General features: G+C 41.4%; 1 protein-coding gene across 4 annotated transcripts in view; it reads left to right on the forward strand.

The window, feature by feature from the left end:
• Positions 1–23,430, forward strand: part of LOC134205024 (protein tramtrack, beta isoform) — a 75,532-nt gene that overhangs the window by 38,985 nt on the left and 13,117 nt on the right. For all 4 annotated transcript variants that reach the window (XM_062679883.1, XM_062679884.1, XM_062679886.1 and 1 more), the window contains exon 3: positions 22,969–23,371. In XM_062679883.1, the coding sequence (XP_062535867.1) occupies positions 22,969–23,371 (403 nt within the window). The remainder of the gene's footprint in view (positions 1–22,968; positions 23,372–23,430) is intronic.

Genomic DNA, 23,430 nt, shown 5'->3' on the forward strand with positions numbered 1-23,430 from the left:
GTGGGGTAAAATCAACAAGATCTCAATTCAAAACATCGTGCAGTAGACAGATCTCACATAACACGATTTTTCACAAAATTTGAGGTTTGTTTGGTCGATTATTCGTTACAATTGGGTTGTCCAGGGGTATAGATGTTTTAACATATTCTGAATCTGCATGAAAAACTGAGTCAAACTCCAATTTTTCAAGATTTTTGGAGCACCGAAACTATTTTTAATTTCATAATTTCCGAACTGTCACTTTTAAGTTTAATTTTATTTTAATTCACGAATCGGACCAAAGCCTAAATTTATATGGGACTTAAAATTTGTGCTTATGCTGCATGGGCCAACTGTCATTCTATGAATGTTAGTGTCATTCTATCGATTGAAATGGCTTATTGTTTACTGTACAAAAATGTAAATAAAAGGTTTACAAACAAAATAAAAATATGTTGGAGATCAGAAAAGCATGCTCTTTATGTGAAACTATAAAAAACCTCATATTTTTCTTTGCTAAACATCCCAATTTGCCAGTTTTATTGAAACTTGTTATGTAAGTTACGGGCCTTTAAGCCAACCGCTTCATTTTCACTGTGCATAGAAGGACCCGTGCTTTGCGCGTGTTATTTTCGATCAAGATTTCACGGAGAGGGGCTGATTCCAACAAACATTGAAAGCTGATAGAGCGGCTTTTCAACTCCATGTTATAACCAGTGTTACAACTTTTTGTTTTTTGACAAAATCATTCGCGGGCTTTGGGAGCCTCTTCGTAATAATGTAAAGATTCCCGAATCAACTTTATGCTCATTGAGCACCCACTTAGACTCAACGGATCAAGCTGAAATTTTTACAGTAGCTTCTGGAAGTAAAAACAATACTTTCGCCTCGATAAAATTATTTTGATGATAGGACTCTAATGCGAATAGGGGCAGTATAAGATTTTGTTTTATAATTATAAGTTCATCACTGATGCTAGGCGGAATTTTGTAGCTGAGGCTATACCGAGGAGTTTGATCTGCGCTGATAGCGCAGACAATAAGCACCCATATCCCCAAAATCCTCCTCCGACGCGACGGTCAGGTTCGGAATTGTAAGCAGCACAGTTAACCAACCATTGCGGGGCAACTTAAATGCTAATACAAAAGTCGGTCACAGATAATAGAACTGATTTTGCCTTGCCGACCCGATCAAAGATGGTCAAGTATCGACGTGCAGATGCCAAAGTGGCGAGTTGCATATCGACGTATAACGTATAAGGACGTATAACGTTACGGTGCCAAAATCATGTTCTTATTACAATTTTAGTATGATTCTTATACAATAATGCTAGTGTTGGGAAACCGAAATACTCTCGGTCGAGGTTATCAAAACGTTCGATAGATGTTCACGTGCATTAAATATCTCATTATTGCCTTCAAAAAGCTTAAAACTGGGCAAAGCCATCCGGTGCTCCAGATGGGGTCCTAAACAAGCAATACTTGCTGATCCAGATATGTGTAGAAGTTTCCTACAACGATCTCTGGAAGAAGGTAGCTTCCCAGACTTTTTGAAGAGGCAGATACTGGTGCTGGTGATGACGCTTGGGTAACTTACTGATGACAATTAACATTTGCTGTTTCTGTTTTTTTGCTTCTTATACTTAATTTTCAATTCTTGGTTGAGGGACAGGATTCTTGATTCGCACTAAACGATTAGGTGATTTGTTAAGAAACTATTTCTTGATATGCTTGATCAGAGAGGAGCAAACACCCCTATTCTTTTTCAAACCGAGGTTGGTTGCCCGATCTTTCCTCGTTACTCGTACTAGTCTTTTTTTCCTTTTCTTTTCATTGCATCCTTCACTGGGACTTCGCCATCTTGCAATTTAGTTTTAATTAAAAACTGCCACAGGTTCATAAGCCAAGTAGCCATTTTTTGCTTTCGTACAACCTCCCGAGCAGGGAAAACAGCTTCAAAATACTTGGCTGAGGTATTCAATACCCAATACACCTTACCTTAATAAAGTCTTGAAGAGCCTAGCATAAGAGATTAAATATAAAAATAATAACTCAAACATGTTCCACGAATACCAAATGAGAGATGAATTAAATTATTATAAGACCAAACTGATGATAATACCTACTTAAGGTGTTTGTAATGGGAGGAATTAAATACCTAATCAATACCTTGGTATTTGTCTAGGTAAAATAAAAGCCTCAACAACCTCTGAGGTATCATACCCACTTGAGGTGCTGCCTTCTTATTGATACCAGAATCTGGAATACTTGTGGAACCAGTTATTGTTTGCTGCTTGGGATGAGGCTAACATGATAAAACTCTATGCCATTGTGTACCATGTCAACCAAATATTTAAAATCTATACGATCAACTTTGTTACACAAGAAAACAGAAAAGCATCAAACATTTCTAGATTAGGAATCATAAATGAAGAGGGGTACCCTTCAAAATTGCACAATGTTTCATACATGTGCAGTGCACAGAAAATCGACAATCCGGTTCTGTCCGTGAGCAAATCAGAACACTGAATATTATTTAGAACCCTGGTTTCATCGTCGAAGGGAGAAGAGATAATATTTAAAATCTATAAGCCATTCCCACATGAACGTATACCTGCCGGATACCTAACTATAATAGTACAGATGGGTGGTGATGGAACCGCGGAGTTGATGGGAATGCACTGTACACGGGGAACGAGACGTGCGCTGCTTTGTTATTAGCAGTAGCGAAGCATTTTTTTACGTATTTAGTGGAACAATAATTGGAAACTGAGGGTCATTGATGTAAGCAGGCAGCACGCGTCGACGATGATACTGGATGATACGCGATACGACGACCATCATCGTCAGTCCCATTTCAAACATTGACGATGATGATTGTGTATTGTGTATCATTATAGGTATTGGTACTGGATGCCGTTCAAGATTTGGGAGACTACAGTGATTAGGAAGTATACCCATGATGGGTGCAGATGACGATGACGCTAATTAAGGAAAAATGGGTCGATGTACGAATGTGTTGGTGTGCTGGAACGGTGTGCTAGGGTCGCCTGTTGGGCACGTTCCTTTTTATTAATTAACCCTTTCTAACAAGCTTGTAGGGTTTAAAAAAGGACAGTTTCGCAGTGCAGGGTATACGGAATGTATATTGTCGCATGTAGAATTACGTGCCCAATCTGGTCGAAAGAGTTGACTATTTGGTAAGTGGACTGTTAGCGGAAGTATTCAGTTCGTCAAAACATAGAATCAAATCAAAACGGAAGCTCTTTTAATGGAATGTTATTTGTATTTTCTTTTGGCATGCAGATTAATGACTCTGTGTAACAGATGTAAGATAAACAATTTTCAGCTTACGAGATGGTTATAGAAACAGTTAGCTCGCTAGTTCTTCTTCTTCTTCAATGGCTCTACATTCCAACTGGAATTTGGCCTGCTTTTCAACTTAGTATTCTATTAGCAATTTCTCAGGTATTAATTGAAAGCTTTTTCTATGCCCGCCATTGCATAAGTATGTATCTTGTGTGGCAAAGACACTGACCCCACAATCATGGGTCACACACTAATCTGGGTCATTTCCATTTGATCAACATGCAAAGTGGAGTGACTAATTATTGTTACAAAGTGACCCATATATCAGTGGGATCAGTGTACAATGGCTACACTATGCCCAGGGTGTCGAGAAAGTTTCCAACCCGAAAACATCCTAGATCGGATCGATAATGGAACTCGCCATTTCCGGATTGGCAATCCTACGCCTTTGCTCGTTAGGCTACTGAAGACCCTTCCGAGAGCCATCGTGGAGCCAACTAGTTCTATGAAATAAATAGGAATCTCATGTGCTGCATTTTGTTCATACATGGATGAGATTTTTTTTATTTGCATATTATCTAATACATGCATTCATGCGTTTTGACAGTTTTCCCATAGCAAAACTGTTAAAACGCACGCAAACGTATCCATTCTGCTCAGCCCTTTAGACTAGGTGTTCCGTGTTTTATTAACACTATCATCCTTATTCGGGTAACCAACCCCGGTTCGAACTATGGTCGTATGCTGACAGGGAAGGGGGGGTTTGCTCCTCTCCGGAGGTGCAAATCTTATTGAGCGTCTGTTCTCCATGTCAGGATCGGCTCACAACAGCGTCTGTTCTCCATGTTAGGGGCGGCTGATCATCGTCCGAGTGCCAGCGAGGGACTCTAAGTGAAACTGTGCACCATGGTCCACCGGAAATAAGGAGGAATGGTCCTCCGGAAATTTAGGGGGGTTTGGTGTCAGGCCCTGCAAGCCAGCCTTTAAAAAATCATAAGCAACGAACAATCAACAAGAGAGTACGGACCGGAACCATCGGCGTAGACCACTGCGACGAAAAGGAGCGATTGGAAACTCGGTTCGTGGAACTGCAAATCTCTCAACTTCATCGGGAGCACACGAATACTCGCCGATGTGCTCAAGGACCGTGGATTCGGCATCGTAGCGCTGCAGGAGGTTTGTTGGAAGGGATCAATGGTGCGAACGTTTAGAGGTAATCATACCATCTACCAGAGCTGCGGCAACACACACGAGCTGGGAACAGCTTTCATAGTGATGGGCGATATGCAAAGGCGCGTGATCGGGTGGTGGCCGATCAATGAAAGAATGTGCAGGTTGAGGATCAAAGGCCGGTTCTTCAACTTCAGCATAATCAACGTCCATAGCCCACACTCCGGAAGCACTGATGATGATAAGGACGCATTCTACGCGCAGCTGGAACGTGAGTACGACAGCTGCCCAAGACACGACGTCAAAATCATCATAGGAGATTTGAACGCTCAGGTTGGCCAAGAGGAGGAGTTTAGACCGACTATTGGAAAGTTCAGCGCTCACCGGCTGACGAACGAAAACGGCCTACGACTAATTGATTTCGCCGCCTCCAAGAATATGGCCATTCGTAGCACCTACTTCCAACACAGCCTCCCGTATCGGTACACCTGGAGATCACCACTGCAGACAGATTCACAAATCGACCACGTTCTGATTGATGGACGGCACTTCTCCGACATTATCGACGTCAGGACATATCGTGGCGCTAACATCGACTCTGACCACTATCTGGTGATGGTTAAACTGCGCCCAAAACTATCCGTCATCAACAATGTTCGGTACCGACGACCGCCGCGGTACGACCTAGAGCGACTGAAGCAACCTGATGTCGCCACTGCATACGCGCAGCATCTCGAGGCAGCGTTGCCGGAAGAGGGTGAGCTCGATAGGGCCCCTCTTGAGGACTGCTGGAGTACAGTTAAAGCAGCCATTAACGACGCAGCGGAGAACAACGTCGGGTATATGGGTCGAAGTCGACGGAACGATTGGTTCGACGAAGAGTGCAGACAGATTCTGGAGGAGAAGGACGCAGCGCGGGCGGTCGCGCTGCAGCAAGGTACCCGGCAGAACGCGGAACGTTATAGACGGAAGCGGAGACAGCAGACCCGCCTTTTTCAGAAGAAGAAACGCCGCCTGGAAGAAGCGGAGTGCGAGGAGATGGAACAGCTGTGCCGTTCTCAAGATACACGCAAGTTCTATCAGAAGCTCAACGCATCCCGCAAAGGCTTCGTGCCGCGAGCCGAAATGTGCCGGGATAAGGATGGGAGCATCTTGACGGACGAACGTGTGGTGATCGAAAGGTGGAAGCAGCACTACGAGGAACATCTGAATGGCGCTGAGAGTACAGGCAGTGAAAGTCAAGGCAGCGGAGGAGATGACTACGTCAGTTCAGCGGACGATGGAAGCCAACCAGCCCCCACCTTGAGGGAAGTTAAGGATGCCATTCAACAGCTAAAGACCAATAAAGCAGCTGGTAAGGATGGTATCGGAGCTGAGCTCATCAAGATGGGCCCGGAAAAGCTGGCCACTTGCCTGCACAAACTGATAATCAGAATCTGGGAAACCGAACAGCTACCGGAGGAGTCGAAGGAAGGGGTTATATGCCCCATCTACAAGAAAGGCGACAAACTGGAGTGTGAGAACTTTCGAGCGATCACCATCCTTAATGCCGCCTACAAAGTGATATCCCAGATCATCTTTCGTCGTCTGTCACCATTAGTGAACGAGTTCGTGGGAAGTTATCAAGCCGGCTTCGTTGACGGCCGCTCGACAACGGACCAGATCTTTACTGTACGGCAAATCCTTCAAAAATGCCGTGAATACCAGGTCCCAACGCACCATCTGTTCGTTGATTTCAAGGCGGCATACGACAGTATAGACCGCGTAGAGCTATGGAAAATTATGGACGAGAACAGCTTCCCTGGGAAGCTTACCAGACTGATCAAAGCAACGGTGGATGGTGTGCAAAACTGTGTGAAGATTTCGGGCGAACACTCCAGTTCGTTCGAATCGCGCCGGGGACTAAGACAAGGTGATGGACTTTCGTGCCTGTTGTTCAACATTGCGCTAGAAGGTGTCATGCGGAGAGCCGGGTGTAACAGCCGGAGTACGATTTTCAACAGATCCAGTCAATTTATTTGCTTCGCGGATGACATGGACATTGTCGGCCGAACATTTGCAAAGGTGGCAGAACTGTACACCCGCCTGAAACGTGAAGCAACAAAAGTTGGACTGGTGGTGAATGCGTCAAAGACAAAGTACATGCTTGTGGGCGGAACCGAGCGCGACAGGGCCCGCCTGGGAAGCAGTGTTACGATAGACGGGGATACCTTCGAGGTGGTCGAGGAATTCGTCTACCTCGGATCCTTGCTAACGGCTGATAACAACGTTAGTCGTGAAATACGAAGGCGCATCATCTGTGGAAGTCGGGCCTACTACGGGCTCCAGAAGAAACTGCGGTCGAAAAGATTCGCCACCGCACCAAATGTGTCATGTACAAGACGTTAATAAGACCGGTAGTCCTCTACGGACATGAAACATGGACAATGCTCGAGGAGGACTTGCAAGCACTCGGAGTATTCGAGAGACGGGTGCTTAGGACCATCTTTGGCGGTGTGCAAGAAGACGGTGTGTGGCGGCGAAGAATGAACCATGAGCTCGCCCAACTCTACGGCGAACCCAGTATCCAGAAGGTAGCTAAAGCCGGAAGGGTACGATGGGCAGGACATGTTGCAAGAATGCCGGACAGCAACCCTGCAAAGATGGTGTTCGCTTCCGATCCAGCAGGTACGAGACGGCGTGGAGCGCAGCGAGCGAGATGGGCAGACCAGGTGCAGAACGACTTGGCGAGCGTGGGGCGTATCCGAGGATGGAGAGATGCGGCCTCGAACCGTGCATTGTGGCGTCAAATTGTTGATTCAGTGTTATCTGTTTAGATGTTAACTAAATAAATGAAAAAATGAAAATCATCCTTATTTGCTATGTTACGTTTTTAGTTATTATTAATACATTTCAATTGCCTCTGACTGTTTGTTAGAATTTTTCCTAGATAAAAGTTGTGAGTAGAAATAGATAAAAGTTGTGAGTTAAAGATGTTTCCCGCCACAAATGACGGAAAAATTATTCTCCTTCGACCCAAAAACGCTTGATCTCGTCTCATCGAACTTGCAACTGAAATTGGAAGTCACTATTTGGTCACTTTTTTTGCAACTGAAAGTCACTATTTGGTCCCTTTTTTCGTCAGCTTTGGTCACTAAAGTCACTATTTTCAGTGGCTTCGGTCGCTACCAGCTCTGCTGTTAGGTTTTTTTCCTCTCTCTGGTTGAATTGAACCATGTAGGAATTACAATGTTTTTAACGTAAACTAAACTTAACTTAATTTATACTAAGGGTACAAGGAGCTAATCGTTGTAATAGAAGATTGTAACGATTTTGGTCTAAAATTGGAAATTATTTTGTTGGACATTTGTTGCAATGTCTCAATATTAGAAATTCTATGAAGTTTATTGGTACTATACCACGGAGGCAACTTCAGAATCATTTTCAAAATTTTATTTTGAATCCTCTGAAATGCCTTCTTTCTGGTATTGCAGCAACTAGTCCATATTGGCACAGCATACAACATGGCTGGTCTAAAAATTTGTTTGTAAATCAAAAGTTTGTTCTTAAGACAAAGTTTTGTTTTTCTGTTAATAAGTGGGTATAGACACTTAATATATTTGTTACATTTGGCTTGAATGGCTTCAATGTGACTTTTAAAAATTAATTTTTGGTCTAGCAGAAGTCCCAAATATTTGGCTTCGCTAGACCAATTACTTGGAACCCCATTCATAGTGACAATTTGTCTGCTAGAAGGTTTTAAATAAGAAGCTCTCGGCTTATGTGGGAAAATTATAAGCTGAGTTTTGGAAGCATTCGGGGAAATTTTCCATTTTTGCAAGTAAATGGAGAAAATATCCAAACTTTTTTGCAATCTACTACAAATGACACGAAGGCTTCGCCCTTTGACTGAGAGGCCCGTGTCATCTGCAAACAAAGATTTTTGACACCCTGGTGGTAAACCAGGTAAGTTAGAAGTATGAACGGTATATAATATGGGCACCAGTATGCTGCCTTGGGGAACACCAGCTCTTACAGGTAATTCAGATTTTGATAGTTTACCTGAATTATGATAGTTTACCTGCAGTGCGTGATCTGATAAATAATTTTGGATCAGTTTAATAATGTACAGACGAAAATTTAAAATTTATCAATTTTACAATCAAACCTTCATGCCAAACACTGTCTAATGCTTTATCTATATCAAGAAGAGCAACTTCAGTATGAATATCCTTTAGATTTGTTGAACCGAAATAACTGATGAGTGATTGAATGCCCATGGCTAAAACCAAATTGCTCATCAGCAAAAATAGAATTGTCATTAATATGAACCATCATTCTATTTGAAACTAGTCGACCCGGCAGACGTTGTCCTGCATAGTGGCGAAAATGGGCCTTGCGAACTGCCAATACGAAATTCTCATATGATTCTTTATTTTAGTTTTTCGCGATTTACTCAACTTCACTAATGATTCTCGACCGAGGAAATGTCATATAAACCCGTCGGGAACGATAACGATCATATTTGCTGAAGAAATGGAGAAAATCCTTCCAGCCGTTTTCGAGTTATGCGGATACGAACACAGACCATTTCATTTTTATTATATAGATAATCTTTTCAATCAGCTTGCTTATTGAAGAAAGTAAACTAATATGGGCGATAACTAGAAGCCTCAGCTGGATTTTTGTCGGCTTCAAAATTGGGACAACTTTGACGTTTTTCCATTTATCTGGAAAGTATGCCAATTGAAAACATTTGTTAAATTAATTAAATAAAAATGATAAAGAGCTCTCAGGAAGTTTTTTGATAAGTATGTAGAAAATACCATCATCACCCGGGGTTTTCATATTTTTAAATTTTCTAGTAATAGATCTCACTTCATCCAAAGTAGTTCCCAACGAAGGGTCAAAAACATTCTCTTGATTGAGAATGTCTTCGAAGCTCCGTGTAAGCTGACCCTCAATTGGATTAGTGAGACCTAGACTAAAATTATGGGCACTCTCGAAGTGCTGAGCAAGTTTTTGATTCATAGATGAGATGTTTTTGAGAAAGACCAGGTATTTTTTATATATTTCAGTTGTTTCAGAAGATTGTTTAATAATTCAATTTGACGGGTCGCTCCTAAATTTCTTTCCACTTTTCTGGCTGGTATGCTGTGTTGGTAGTTTTGTTCAGCATAGTAATACGGCTACTGTCAGGATCTGGCAGCAGGGACAAAAGATATTTTAGTTACTAGATAAAGATTGTCGCTGTCGTCGCTGTCCGGAACATCTTTTGCTGGCGAGGATAGGGGAGCTAAATGTCAAAGAAGGAAAATCCATACGATTTGACAGGTATGTACCACACATGTTTCGGACAGCAGAACAAAGGGAACCGAAGCGACAATCTTTATCTAGTAACTAAAATATCTTTTGCAGGGACTATGTCCAAGGGCTTGACGATCCCTCCCCAGGCCATCTGCGAGTTGTGGGGCTTGCCTAGGATGTGGTGGGGTTTGACAGTGGGCCCTGTTAAACCTCTATAAAAAGCTGCATGTATTCGCAAGTAGGCCCCACCAAAGCGACCGTGTGCCGCTCAAAGCGCACAAGCCCAAGTCCTGGTGTTAGGTGGGACGCTAAACAGCCCTGACACGACGGCCCTCCGACGAGACAGGAGGTTTGCGCAGGCCCAATAAGCCGCCTGGAAAACCAATCATTACGAATAATATAAGAGATAATGTGACTCGATATAATCGGCAAAGACCTAGGCGACGAATACAGGATCACGATTGGAAGCTTGGAACATGGAATTGCAAGTCGCTAGGTCTCGCAGGTTGCGACAGGATGATCTACGATGAATTACATCCCCGCAACTTCGACGTCGTGGCGCTGCAGGAGATTTGCTGGACAGGACAGAAAGTGTGGAAAAGCGGACATCGAGCGGCTACCTTCTACCAAAGCTGTGGCACCACCAACGAGCTGGGAACCGGCTTCATAGTGCTGGGTAAGATGCGCCAACGCGTGATTGGGTGGCAGCCAATCAACACAAGGATGTGCAAGCTGAGGATTAAAGGCCGTTTCTTCAACTATAGCATCATCAACGTGCACTGCCCACACGAAGGGAGACCCGACGACGAGAAAGAAGCGTTCTGTGCACAGCTGGAGCAGACATACGATGGATGCCTACTGCGGGACGTCAAAATCGTCATCGGTGACATGAACGCACAGGTAGGAAGGGAGGAAATGTATAGACCGGTCATCGGACCGGATAGTCTGCACACCGTATCGAATGACAATGGCCAACGATGCATAAACTTCGCAGCCTCCCGCGGAATGGTAGTCCGAAGCACCTTCTTTCCCCGCAAAAATATCCACAAGGCCACATGGAGATCACCTAACCAAGAAACGGAAAACCAAATCGACCACGTTCTAATCGACGGTAAATTCTTCTCCGACATCACGAGCGTCCGCACTTACCGCAGTGCGAATATTGAATCCGACCACTACCTCGTTGCAGTATACCTGCGCTCAAAACTCTCGACGGTGTACAACACGCGTCGAAGTCGGACGCCGCGGCTACAAGACGGTAGACTAACCGTTCACTTAAGGGCCACGTGCCACAGCCTGATATGTGCAAGGACATAAATGGGAACCTTCTTACGAACGAGCGTGAGCTGATCCAAAGGTGGCGGCAGCACTACGAAGAACACCTGAATGGCGATGTGGGAGACGAAGATGGCGGTATGGTGATGGACCTGGGAGAACGCGCGCAGGACATAATTTTACCGGCTCCGGATCTCCAGGAAATCCAGGAGGAGATTGGCCGGCTGAAGAACAACAAAGCCCCTGGGGTTGACCAACTACCAGGAGAGCTATTTAAACACGGTGGTGAGGCACTGGCTGAAGCGCTGCACTGGGTCATTACCAAGATTTGGGAGGAGGAAGTTTTGCCGCAGGAGTGGATGGAAGGTGTCGTGTGTCCCATCTACAAAAAGGGCGATAAGCTGGATTGTAGCAACTACCGCGCAATCACATTGCTGAACGCCGCCTACAAGGTACTCTCCCAAATTTTATGCCGTCGACTAGCACCAACTGCAAGAGAGTTCGTGGGGCAGTACCAGGCGGATTTTATGGGCAAACGCTCCACCACGGACCAGGTGTTCGCCATTCGCCAAGTACTGCAGAAATGCCGCGAATACAACGTGCCCACACATCATCTATTCATCGACTTCAAAGCCGCATATGATACAATCGATCGGGACCAGCTATGACAGCTAATGCACGAACATGGATATCCGGATAAACTGACACGGTTGATCAAGGCGACGATGGATCGGGTGATGTGCGTAGTTCGAGTTTCAGGGGCATTCTCGAGTCCCTGCGAAACCCGCAGATCCTTACGGCAAGGTGATGGTCTTTCGTGTCTGCTATTCAACATCGCTTTGGAAGGGATAATTATATTATATGTAAATGACATTACCTTCATTCTCAAAAATATAAAGATTTTAATTTATGCCGATGACATAAAGCTATTTATGGAAATTAAAAATGAAGACGACATAATCATATTCCAGAATGAAATACACATGTTCTATACATGGTGCAGAAAAAGCCTATTGCAACTGAATGTTAAGGGTCTGTCTCAATTGGATAATTAAACTGAAATTAAACTTAAAAGTGACATTTCAATAATTATCGAATAACCCTGCTCGCAGAGCAGGATTACTTTTGACAGATATCGAATCATTTTCCATCGATGTCCTATTGGAATTGCTGGGTAGCACCAGCCATTCTGATGATTCAAAAGTAATCTTGCTCTGCGAGCAGGGTTTTTTGATAATTATTGAAATGTCACTTTTAAGTTTAATTTCAGTTTAATTATCCAATTGAGACAGACCCTAAGAAATGCAACATAATATCATTCAGCAGAAAAAGAATAACACCAAGTACACAAATTGTATTAGGGAACAATACTGTAGAAAGAAACGAAAGAGTTAGGGATTTAGGAGTGATTTTAGATTCGAAACTAACTCTTGTTGATCACTATAACACAATCATCCACAAAGCTAATAATATGCTAGGCTTTATCAAGCGTTTTTGCTTCAACTTTCAGGATCCCTACACAATCAAAACACTATATATTTCATATGTACGATCTATACTGGAATATTGTAGCATTGTATGGTCGCCTTATGCAACCACACATGAAGAAAGAATAGAGTCAGTACAAAAACAATGTCTATTATACGCTCTTCGTAAATTAGGTTGGACGTCATTTCCTCTTCCATCTTATGAAGCACGTTGCATGCTTAAAAATATACAAACTTTGAAAGAACGTCGAGAATGTGCAACGGTTTCATTTGTTAACGATATAGTTTCTCAACGTGTTGATTCAACTGAAATTTTATCGAAATTTAACTTTTACATACCTTCTCTGCTACTTCGACATAGAACATTATTTTTAACCAACCACTGCCGAACAAATTACGCCAAATTTGGGCCTCTCAACCGAATGATGGCTGTTTACAATCAACACTGCGAAACTATTGACTTAACAATGTCTCGGCATAACATTAGACAGTATTTTCAAAGAACAAACATCACAAATTCAGCAATATAAATTCAAAATCAAAATTATACATCAGTTTACTAAAAAAAACTTATTATTTAATTAAATTATAGCATTACAAAAACAAACATGTATATGTATATGTACTAGTCTACGTTGGTTGACGAAATAAAATAAATAAATAAATAAATAAATACGAAGAGCAGGGATTAACACGAGTGGTACAATTTTCAATAAGTCCGTTCAGCTATTTGGCTTCGCCGACGACATAGATATTATGGCACGTAACTTTGAGAAGATGGAGGAAGCCTACATCAGACTGAAGAGGGAAGCTAAGCGGATCGGACTAGTCATCAACACGTCGAAGACAAAGTACATGATAGGAAGAGGTTCAAGAGACGACAATGTGAGCCACCCACCGCGAGTTTGCACCGGTGGTGACGAAATCGAGGTGGTAGAAGAATTTGTGTACTTGGGCTCACTGGTGACTGCCGAAAATGACACCAGCAGAGAAATTCGGAGACGCATAGTGGCTGGAAATCGTACGTACTTTGGACTCCGCAAGACGATCGAATAGAGTTCGCCGCCGTACCAAACTGACAATCTACAAAACGCTCATTAGACCGGTAGTCCTCTACGGACACGAGACCTGGATGATGCTCGTGGAGGACCAACGCGCACTTGGAGTTTTCGAAAGGAAAGTGCTGCGTACCATCTATGGTGGGGTGCAGATGGCGGACGGTACGTGGATGAGGCGAATGAACCACGAGTTGCATCAGCTGTTGGGAGAACCATCCATCGTTCACACCGCGAAAATCGGACGACTGCGGTGGGCCGGGCACGTAGCCAGAATGTCGGACAGTAACCCGGTGAAAATGGTTCTCGACAACGATCCGACGGGCACAAGAAGGCGAGGTGCGCAGCGGGCAAGGTGGATCGATCAGGTGGAAGATGACTTGCGGACCCTCCGTAGACTGCGTGGTTGGCGACGTGTAGCCATGGACCGAGCCGAATGGAGAAGACTCTTATATACCGCACAGGCCACTTCGGCCTTAGTCTGAATAAATAAATAAATACTGTCAGGATCACTGGCGGCGACAGAGTTCTGGTAATGGTGGGGCACTAGCATTGTTGGCGTAATTGATTTATTTATAAGTTGGCGTCAGTAGTAAGGACCAAAACCGAAGGCGTTATTCTTGACTGAATCATTTTTAAAATAAATGAATCAATCTTAAGAAAATGGCAGGCAGTTTCAAACATTACGAAATTTGTATTGCATTTTATCATCTATAGTAATTGAGAAGGTCACTAGGAATATTTTGGAATGTTTTTCCAAAAACTTCTAATTCCTGTATGATAACGTCTTACATTTTGAGAGGTTTCCCAGGAATCAATTCCAGAGTCAAAATCGGGTTTTACTATTGACCAGATTTTTTCGGATGTTCTCAAGAATTCCTTAGGAATTAACTTCTGACATTTTTTCGTAGGCTTGGTGCACAAATTACGTAACGCAAAAATCGGGATTTTACCTACCTCCCCCCTAATGTAACAACCAGGGTGGCCAGTGAGTCGGGAAATCGGGAAATGCGGGAAATATGCGGGAATTGAAAGTTTATGCGGGAAATGCGGGAAAAAGTCGGGAATTTCTTGAAATTATACAAAAAATCGGGAAAAAAAGTCATCAGTAGTCTAAGTAGTCTAACTAAGTCTTTTCATCAAATCATGGATAACTATTCTAGTGTAAAACAAATCAAAAATAAATTTACTTTTTTAAATGCATATGGTTTTCCACGTAACGTTTGAAACTATGTGAGGTACCCGGGTTAGTCAATTGTACAATTATAATGATAAACCAGAATTCTGTAATGTCCTGTCTAGAGCTCGTCTCGGTAGTGATGATGGAAAGCAACATGCCACCTGCACTCCAGCAGGTTTCTAAGACGAAGGATATCTTCGAAGGATATCTCTTGCTTTTGTCTACAGACTTGTCGACAGTAGTCCAGTACATATATCCAATTATGTTCAATTCAACACATCTTAAGAATCTTTGGGCATTCGTTGTTAATATCTTAATTTTCTCACATGGTAACGCTGTACAGGAAAAGTGATTTAGAATGATGGACAGTGTTTGATCGTAAACCAGCTTAAGGATGAAGGAAGGACTGGCAAAAATAAAAAAAAATATGATGCCATAATAATACCAGGATGTGTTGCAATAGTAGAAATAATCATATCAATAATACATCACTGGTCAAGGTTAAATAAGCCTCAAGAACTGAAAATAGATTGAGGAAAAATTAGCAATGAATAACATGAAAGTGATTTGCAACAGTTTAAGATATGAATCTCTGTAATACAGATAAAAAAAGATTTCCAACCCTATGCTGACTCATCTCTGAAGTTTGAAGGTGTTGGAGAAGATGGATACCAAAATATTGGCAGACACAAAAAAGTTTAAATTTACCTTAAATTAGCCAAAGACTGAAACAATGAAACTAAATGAATTAGGAATTAGGAAACAGGAAACGTTAATTTAAAGTACATTTAGAATCAAGTTTAGAATAAAATATAATCATTCACGATTTTTTTTAAAACTAGAATCGAAGTTTTTATTTTAGGTCTTCAAAATTATAACGGGAATTTTTTTTTTTAAATCGGGAAAAAGTCGGGAAATATGCGGGAATTTTTAAATGGAAGTTAAGTGGTCACCCTGAACAACAAATAACGCTTGATCAGCCCCCCAGAACTCCGGAATTTCCGACAAATTTCTCCAAGAATTTCTTTGGGCATTCCTCCATGCTTTCGGAAGTTCCTCTAGGCATTTCTCTAGATAATTTTCCGGATTTTTTTTTCTTTGTTCGGAGCTTTGCGTCCATTTCATTGAACTATATATGAAATGGACGTATACCCGTGTCATTTGTTTAGTGCAGTCTTTCTGCTTCATTTCTATTGAGAAGAAATAAAGTAGTCGTTTTTTTATTCAGATATTCCTCAATAGACTCTTAAGGCCTCTTAAGATTGAGGTACCGCTATTTGTACCCTTCGAGAGGTTTTTTTTAGCGAAGGTAAAGGAAATCTGCAACCTGGGGAGGTGAACCCAGGTAGTGTGTGGTTGGGATCACCACTCCCGACCCACTAAAACCAACACACAAGGCACAAGACACACTGGCACCACATGTGCCACAACACTCTCCTGCCTATATTGCTCGAGTAACAGCAAGGGAAGATCCGGGCAACCTGCAGGGCGGTACCCAATGCTGCCATCTCACAACACAGACAGTCCTAAAAAGAGAGTCAGGACGAGCGTCAAACATACATTCTTACCCTTCGAGAGGTGGCAACCCTCAAAGGCGCGCCCCTGAATCAGATTCGGCTCCAACAAAATATGGGATAATACTGATTTTGACCATCCATCGGTACTGAAGTTCAAACATATTTTTTCTTTTTCTGATGAGTTCGGAATTCGTTTTTGTATAGAGATCTGATTTCACTGCGTATGGCATATATGAATATCACCTTTACACAGAGCTCTAATCAGTCAGAGAATACAGCAGATCCACCAAATCCGTATTTGCTTCTTTGCTAACCAATCAGCGCTCTGGAGCTTGAAGATTCATGTCGTCGGCTTCAAAACCAGCCTAAGATTGAGTTACGTTTTTATAATTTATTCCATTAACTTCATCCAAAAGGTGCAAAAGGTGAATCATCTAAAAGCAAACTCTAGTCGCTCCATACTCGAAAAGGTGTCTACCCAGCATTACAGGCTCCGTTAACTGTCTGGCTAATTGTTTCACCCCCAGGCCATGCATCCCCTAGGCATGGGTCGCGTGACACCTTGGAATTCGAGGTTAGGGACGTCGTATTGTCAGCTTCAGTTTTATAGCGAGCCTGGCAATAAGGCCGGATTTACATCGTTACGCACTACTTCGGAGTATCCATATCCCAGCGTAACGGGAATTCCGAAAGTTACTTCGGAGATAAATCTAGAAATTCCATTGAAATTCAAAGAAGGAGTTATAAGAAAATTTCTTCGGAAATTCCTTCACGAATTCTTTTAGGAATTTCTTCAGATTTCCGACGTTTCTACGAAATTTAGATCCGATTTTAGATGTTTTTATGAAATTCCTTTGAAAAATTAAACTCTTAAAGTAATTTCCGAATGATTCCTAAAAGAATTTCTGGAGGTCTTAAGAAATATCTAATTAAATTTCCGGAGGAATTCCTAAGAAAAGAAAGAATTCCTGTATGGAGTTGTGATGAAATTCCGAAGGAAATCAAGAATTTCTTCCTTGAATTTCCGAAGGGATTTCTCAAGGAATTACTGGAGGAATTTCTATAAGAAAGCATTCAAGAATTTCGGAAATTCCTTTAGGAATTACTTCGGAAATTCCTGGAAGAACTTCCGACGGAATTAAATGTGCCCAGCGAATGGAATACCTGGACGAATTTCTGAAAGTATTGTTAAAGGAATTTCTTAATGCAATTCCAGGAGTTTTTAAAAGAATTCATGAAATATCACGTGGATGAACACTGGAAAATTTTTTGAAGCAACTCTTGAAGTAAATTTCCAAGTAAAACAGGTTTGATAATGGATTGACTGCAATCCCGATATTTTTGAGTTTATATTTTTGACTTAAAGTCTTAATTCTGGATTCAAAATAGGGTTTTGTTTTACTATTGTCTGCATTTGTGCAGGAATTTCCGTAGAAATTCCCGAAGGAATGCCTTCAGATGTTGGAATTATTGCAGCAGTTTCTGAAGTAATTTCTGAATGAATTCCTGTAGAATTTTAGGAATTTATATGAACATTGTAATAGGTTGGAAATTATATTGAAAATTCTTTCGTGGATTGCTTTAATAATTCTTTAGGAAATTCCTTCGAAAAATTCTTAAATTCTTTTAAAAAATCTATTCAGGTTGTTCTTTGTAATTCCTTCAAGAATTCATTCGGAAATTGCTTCTGAAATACATTTAGAAATTCCTCCCGAAATTTCTTCTAAACTTTATCCAGAAAATCCACCAGAAAATGTTTCCCGGAACTCCTCCAGCAATAATTTAAGATTGCTCCAGTGATTCGTTTAAATACTCTTTCGTAAGACCTCTCGAAAAGCCTTTGCAAACTTCTCCAGAAGTTCTCTTGGTAGGGCAATATAAAATTTCTTTCAATCCGGCAGGAATTATTCCGGAAATTTTGTTGATTTTCCGTCCGGATTTTTTTTTTGAGAATAAAATGGGAAATCCTAAAATAGTTTTCGGAGGATTTTCTAACGGAAATTCAAAAGGATTTTCCAAAGAATTCTCGAACGAATTACCAAAAGAATTTCCAAATGGAATTTATGAAAGGTTTCTTAAAGAATTTCTCAAGGATTTTCTGAAGAAATTCCCGAAAAATTATCAAAAGAAATTCAGAAGGAATTCCAAAAGGAATCTCCTATTATTTATTATTTAATCAGACTTAGACCGAAGTGGCCTGTGCGGTATATAAGAGTCTTCTCCATTCGGCTCGGTCTCGGCAGTCTACGGATCTTCCACCTGATCGATCCCCAATGCCCGCTGCGAGCGAGGTGCACAGTCGGATCGTTGTCGAGAACCATTTTAACCGAGTTACTGTCTGACATTCTGGCTACGTGCCCGGCCCACCGCAGTCTTCCGATTTTCGCGGTGTGAACGATGAATGGTTCTCCCAGCAGCTCATGCAACTCATGGTTCATTCGTCTCCTCCACGTACCGTCCGCCATCTGCACCCCACCATAGATGGTACGCAGCACTTTCTTTTCGAAAATTCCAAGTGCGCGTTGGTCCTCCACGAGCATCGTCCAGGTCTCATGTCCGTAGAGGACTACCGGTCTAATGAGCGTTTTGTAGATAGTCAGTTTGGTACGGCGGTGAACTCTATTCGATCGGAGAGCGTTTTGCGGAGTCCAAAGTACGTACGATTTCCACTTTCATGTTTTATCGTGTTTTTCTGGGTTTTTATTGATTTTTAAGATGAAAATCAAAATAGGTACCAATAATAAGGATATGTAAAATCGTTTCCAAGCATGATTCGATCTGAAATTGATTTTAGGTGATGCATAACGATGACATAATTATCTAGCTTTTTTTTACTTTTTTTTACAATAATATGTTTTACAAAATTAAACTTTTGATTAGGTTCCAAACCCGATCAAGGAACAAAATTGTCAGCGTTAGAAAGATTGGAGTTTCCTCAATAAGCTCCATGAAAAACATTTCACGCATCCTCACGCAATCGTGAGTTGTTTTTATTTGAATATAGTGAAGTTTTCTAAGGAAAGCCAGGCGAAAAAAAAATATTTATGATTTTGAGCGACTAAGCTCATAAAATGGTTCGCTTTCAAAGAAGAGCTGGACTTTGATGAAAAGCATACGCATTTTTCGGATGTAAAAGGTTGTTAAAATAAAGCGGTTGAAGTGCAACGAATTTATCTGATCTGCTCCATTGATTGTAATATTAATATCAATACATTATCCAGATCCAGGGACTTTAATCTTATCCGATGTCAAATTTATATAGTCGAAGTGAACAAACGAAGCACATTTTCGAAAATCTTAGTAAGTAATAATTAAAGAATGGAAATTAACATAAAAATCATACTCATTGACAGAGTCAGAGTCAGAGACCACTCGTCGCAAGCACGCTGTAGTTCCCAAAGGCAGTGTTCTTACGCCAAGTGGTACTCTACCTAATAACAACAACTGACGCCGCCGGTGGTCATACTTCACTACTAGTTTAATACAAAGAGCACAAAAACAAACAAAAATACGATTTGCTGTTAATTGAATGCATTTACAGCCGACAAAATGATTGGCATAGTTTTGGCCACGCTTTCACACTGCGTACTCCTATGTGCGGTGGGTGGCTCACATTTTCTTCTCTTGAACCTCTTCCTATCATGTACTTAGTCTTCGACGTGTTGATGACTAGTCCGATCCGCTTAGCTTCCCTCTTCAGTCTGATGTAGGCTTCCTCCATCTTCTCAAAGTTACGTGCCATAATATCTATGTCGTCGGCGAAGCCAAATAGCTGGACGGACTTATTGAATATTGTACCACTCGTGTTAATAATCCCTGCTCTTCATATTACCTCTTCCAAAGCGATGTTGAATAGCAGACACGAAAGACCATCACCTTGCCATAATCCTCTGCGCGTTTCGAAGGGACTCGAGAATGCCCCTGAAACTCGAACTAAGCACATCACCCAATCCATCGTCGCTTTGATCAACCGTGTCAGTTTACCCGAAAATCCGCGTTCGTGCATTAGCTGCCATAGCTGGTCCAGATCGATTGTATCATATGCGGCTTTGAAGTCGATGAATAGATGATGTGTGGGCACGTTGTATTCGCGGCATTTCGGCAGTACTTGGCGAATGGCGAATACCTGGTCCGTGGTGGAGCGTTCGCCCATAAAACCCGCCTGGTACTGCCCCACGAACTCCCTTGCAATTGGTGCTAGTGGACGGCATAATTGGGAGAGTACCTTGTAGGCGGCGTTCAGCAATGGGATTGCGCGGTAGTTGCTACAATCCAGCTTATCGTCCTTTTTGTAGATGGAACACACGACACCTTCCATCCACTCCTGCGGCAAAACTTCCTCCTCCCAAATCTAGGTAATGACCCAATGCAGCGCTCTAACCAGCGCCTCACCACCGTGTTTAAATATGTAGCTCTCCTGGGAGTTGGTCATCCCCAGGAGCTTTGTTGTTCTTCAGCCGGCCAATCTCCTCCTGGATTTCATGGACATCCGGAACCGGTAAAATTATGTCCTGCGCGCGCCCAGGTCCATCACCATACCGCCATCTTCGTCTGCCACATCACCATTCAGGTGTTCTTTGTAGTGCTGCCGCCACGTTTGGATCACCTCACGCTTGTTCGTAAGAAGGTTCCCGTTTATGTCCTTACACATATCAGGCTGTGGCACGTGACCCTTACGTGAAAAGAATCTCCTACGGTCTGGGAATATTTGGAGGAGTTGCTAAAAAAAATCCGGAAGAATTCTAATAAGATTTTTTGAAAGAATTCATGGAGATCTGAAGAAATTTCTGAGGGAAATGTCGAAGGAATTTCAAGAATTTCTACCTAGCGGCTCCGAAGGATTTTCTTGAGAAAGTACTGGCAGAATTCATGAAATATATTCTGAAGAAATTCTTAAATCAATTTCCGATTTTGTAAAAAAGGAGTTTCCGAATGCATTTTTGAATTTTTATTATTTCTTCTTTGAATTTTGGAAGGAATTTAGGATTTTCTGGAAATTAGGATTTTCTTGAAAATTCCATATTTTCGGAAATACCTTTCAAAAATTCCTTCACAAATTCCTTCGGAAATTCTACTATGGATTCCTTAGATTATTTTAGGAATTTCTTCGGAAAATCCTAAAGAATATGCAAGGAAATTGTTTCAGGAATCTTCCGAAAATCTTCTTCATTTTATGAATTTCTTAATGAAATCCCTTGAAAATTGCTTTAAGAATCCCTGCAGAAAATTCATAAGAAATAATTTTTTAAAGGAATTGCCTCAGCAATTATCTCTAGATTTTTCTCAAACAAATTCTTTCAGTGATTCTAAAACTCTAAAAATTCCTTTGAAATTCGTTCAGAGCTTCTTCCAGGATTTTATTTTCGAAAATTAATTTAGGAATTCCTTCGGACATTCCATCCATAATTTAATTAGAAATTCCTTGAGGCCTCCGGGACCTTCGGGAATCTCTTCAGAAATTGATGCAGAAATTTATGTACAAATTATTAGGAAATTATATCAAGAGTTCATTCGAAAATTTTATCTGGAAATTCATTAGGACAGGATTCTGCCAATTCGCACCAAGGGCCAACAAAAAATTACTCATTTTCCTACCCAATCTTTTGGTTAGCAGATTCAATTGATCACAAATCGCAAATGATGTCCATTTTCTTTTAGTTAACAAATTACTGCAATTCAATCAAATAGTCGCTTGGTGCTGTTTGTCTGAACCCCGATCATTTCTTATTCCGGAGATTTAGGATTTCCATTTTCATCTTAAATAAATTTCCGGAAAATAAAATCTTTAAACTCAATTTCCGGAACTATTCCTGTAGGAATTCCGGAAGAAGATGATTTACTACAAGGATTTCCCGGAGGAAGTTTCTTAGGAATTTCCGGAGAAATGTGAAGTGTAAAGACCTTTCCAGGGAATTGTCCGAAGGAATCCCCGGACGAATGACAAAAGTAATTGATGGTGTAAATTTCTAAATTATTCCTGGAGAGAATTCCAGAAGTGGAAAGAATTTTTGAACGATTTTCAGAAGAAATTAAAAAAAATCCGCGGGAAATTTTAAAATAAATTCTACAAGAAATTTTGTAAGGAAAACCTGAAGGATTTTCGGATAAATTTTACAACGACATTCCTAAAGGCATCGCTAAAGGTATTTCTGAAGGAATTTACGATGGAATTTACAATACATTTTCCGTTTAAATACCTATTGAAATGATTTAAATTTTCGAAGAAATTCTTGATGTCCCCAATTTTGTTTGATAATAACGGCATGAATTCGTTCAGAAGTTTCTTCAAAATTAATCGAAATTCTAGAAAAATAAGTTTATGTTACTGAACAACTGGCATATACATATAATTAATTTTAGGGAAAACATTCGATTCGGTGAGTCACGTGCCCCATTTCAACTCCGCCAGTGATTATGAAAAATTGTTTTTTTCCGCAAAACAATTTTGGTGAAATATAATTAAATTTTGGGGAAAATATTTGATTTGGTGGGTCACGTTCCCCACCACGCCTCAGCTTAACTCCGTCATTGGTCAAGATTCAAAAAACTTGCTCGGAAATCCAGAAAAGTTTCTATACTAAAGAGATCGACTATGGACACAAAATTGTACCAGTTCTGGCGCTCACATAAAAAAAAAAGATAAATTAAGCAAATAGCGTTTTCGAATAATTTTAGTAATTATGACAATCACGTTTTTTTTTTAAATTGCAGCTATTGGCTGGCCAACGGTTTGTGGATGTGACGCTCGCCTGCGAGGGACACCAAGTACACTGCCACCGTCTGGTACTGGCAGCATGTTCCACATTCTTCGAGAACCTGCTTGGCGAAAATCCGTGCAAACATCCGATCATCATACTTCCGCGGGAGATAAAACTATGGGCCATCCAGGCGTTGGTTGATTTCATGTACAAAGGAGAAGTGAACGTATCTCAGGCCGGTTTGCCAGATCTGATGAAGTGTGCGGAAATATTGAAAATTCGCGGCCTATGCGGATCGGACGCGGCTCTCAATCTCAACCAAATTTCCAGCCCAGGCGGTGGCAGTAGTTCGAGCTCGTCTGCTCCCGGACAAACGCAAGAATCATCAACGAACCAAAGTGGCCAAAGAGGAAGCAGTAAGTTCAGTATTTATATGTTGTCTAGCAATATATTCCATGTATTATATTTCGTAATC

Source organism: Armigeres subalbatus, chromosome 1 (assembly GCF_024139115.2).
Source record: "Armigeres subalbatus isolate Guangzhou_Male chromosome 1, GZ_Asu_2, whole genome shotgun sequence".
In the NCBI taxonomy this organism is placed as follows: domain Eukaryota; kingdom Metazoa; phylum Arthropoda; class Insecta; order Diptera; family Culicidae; genus Armigeres; species Armigeres subalbatus.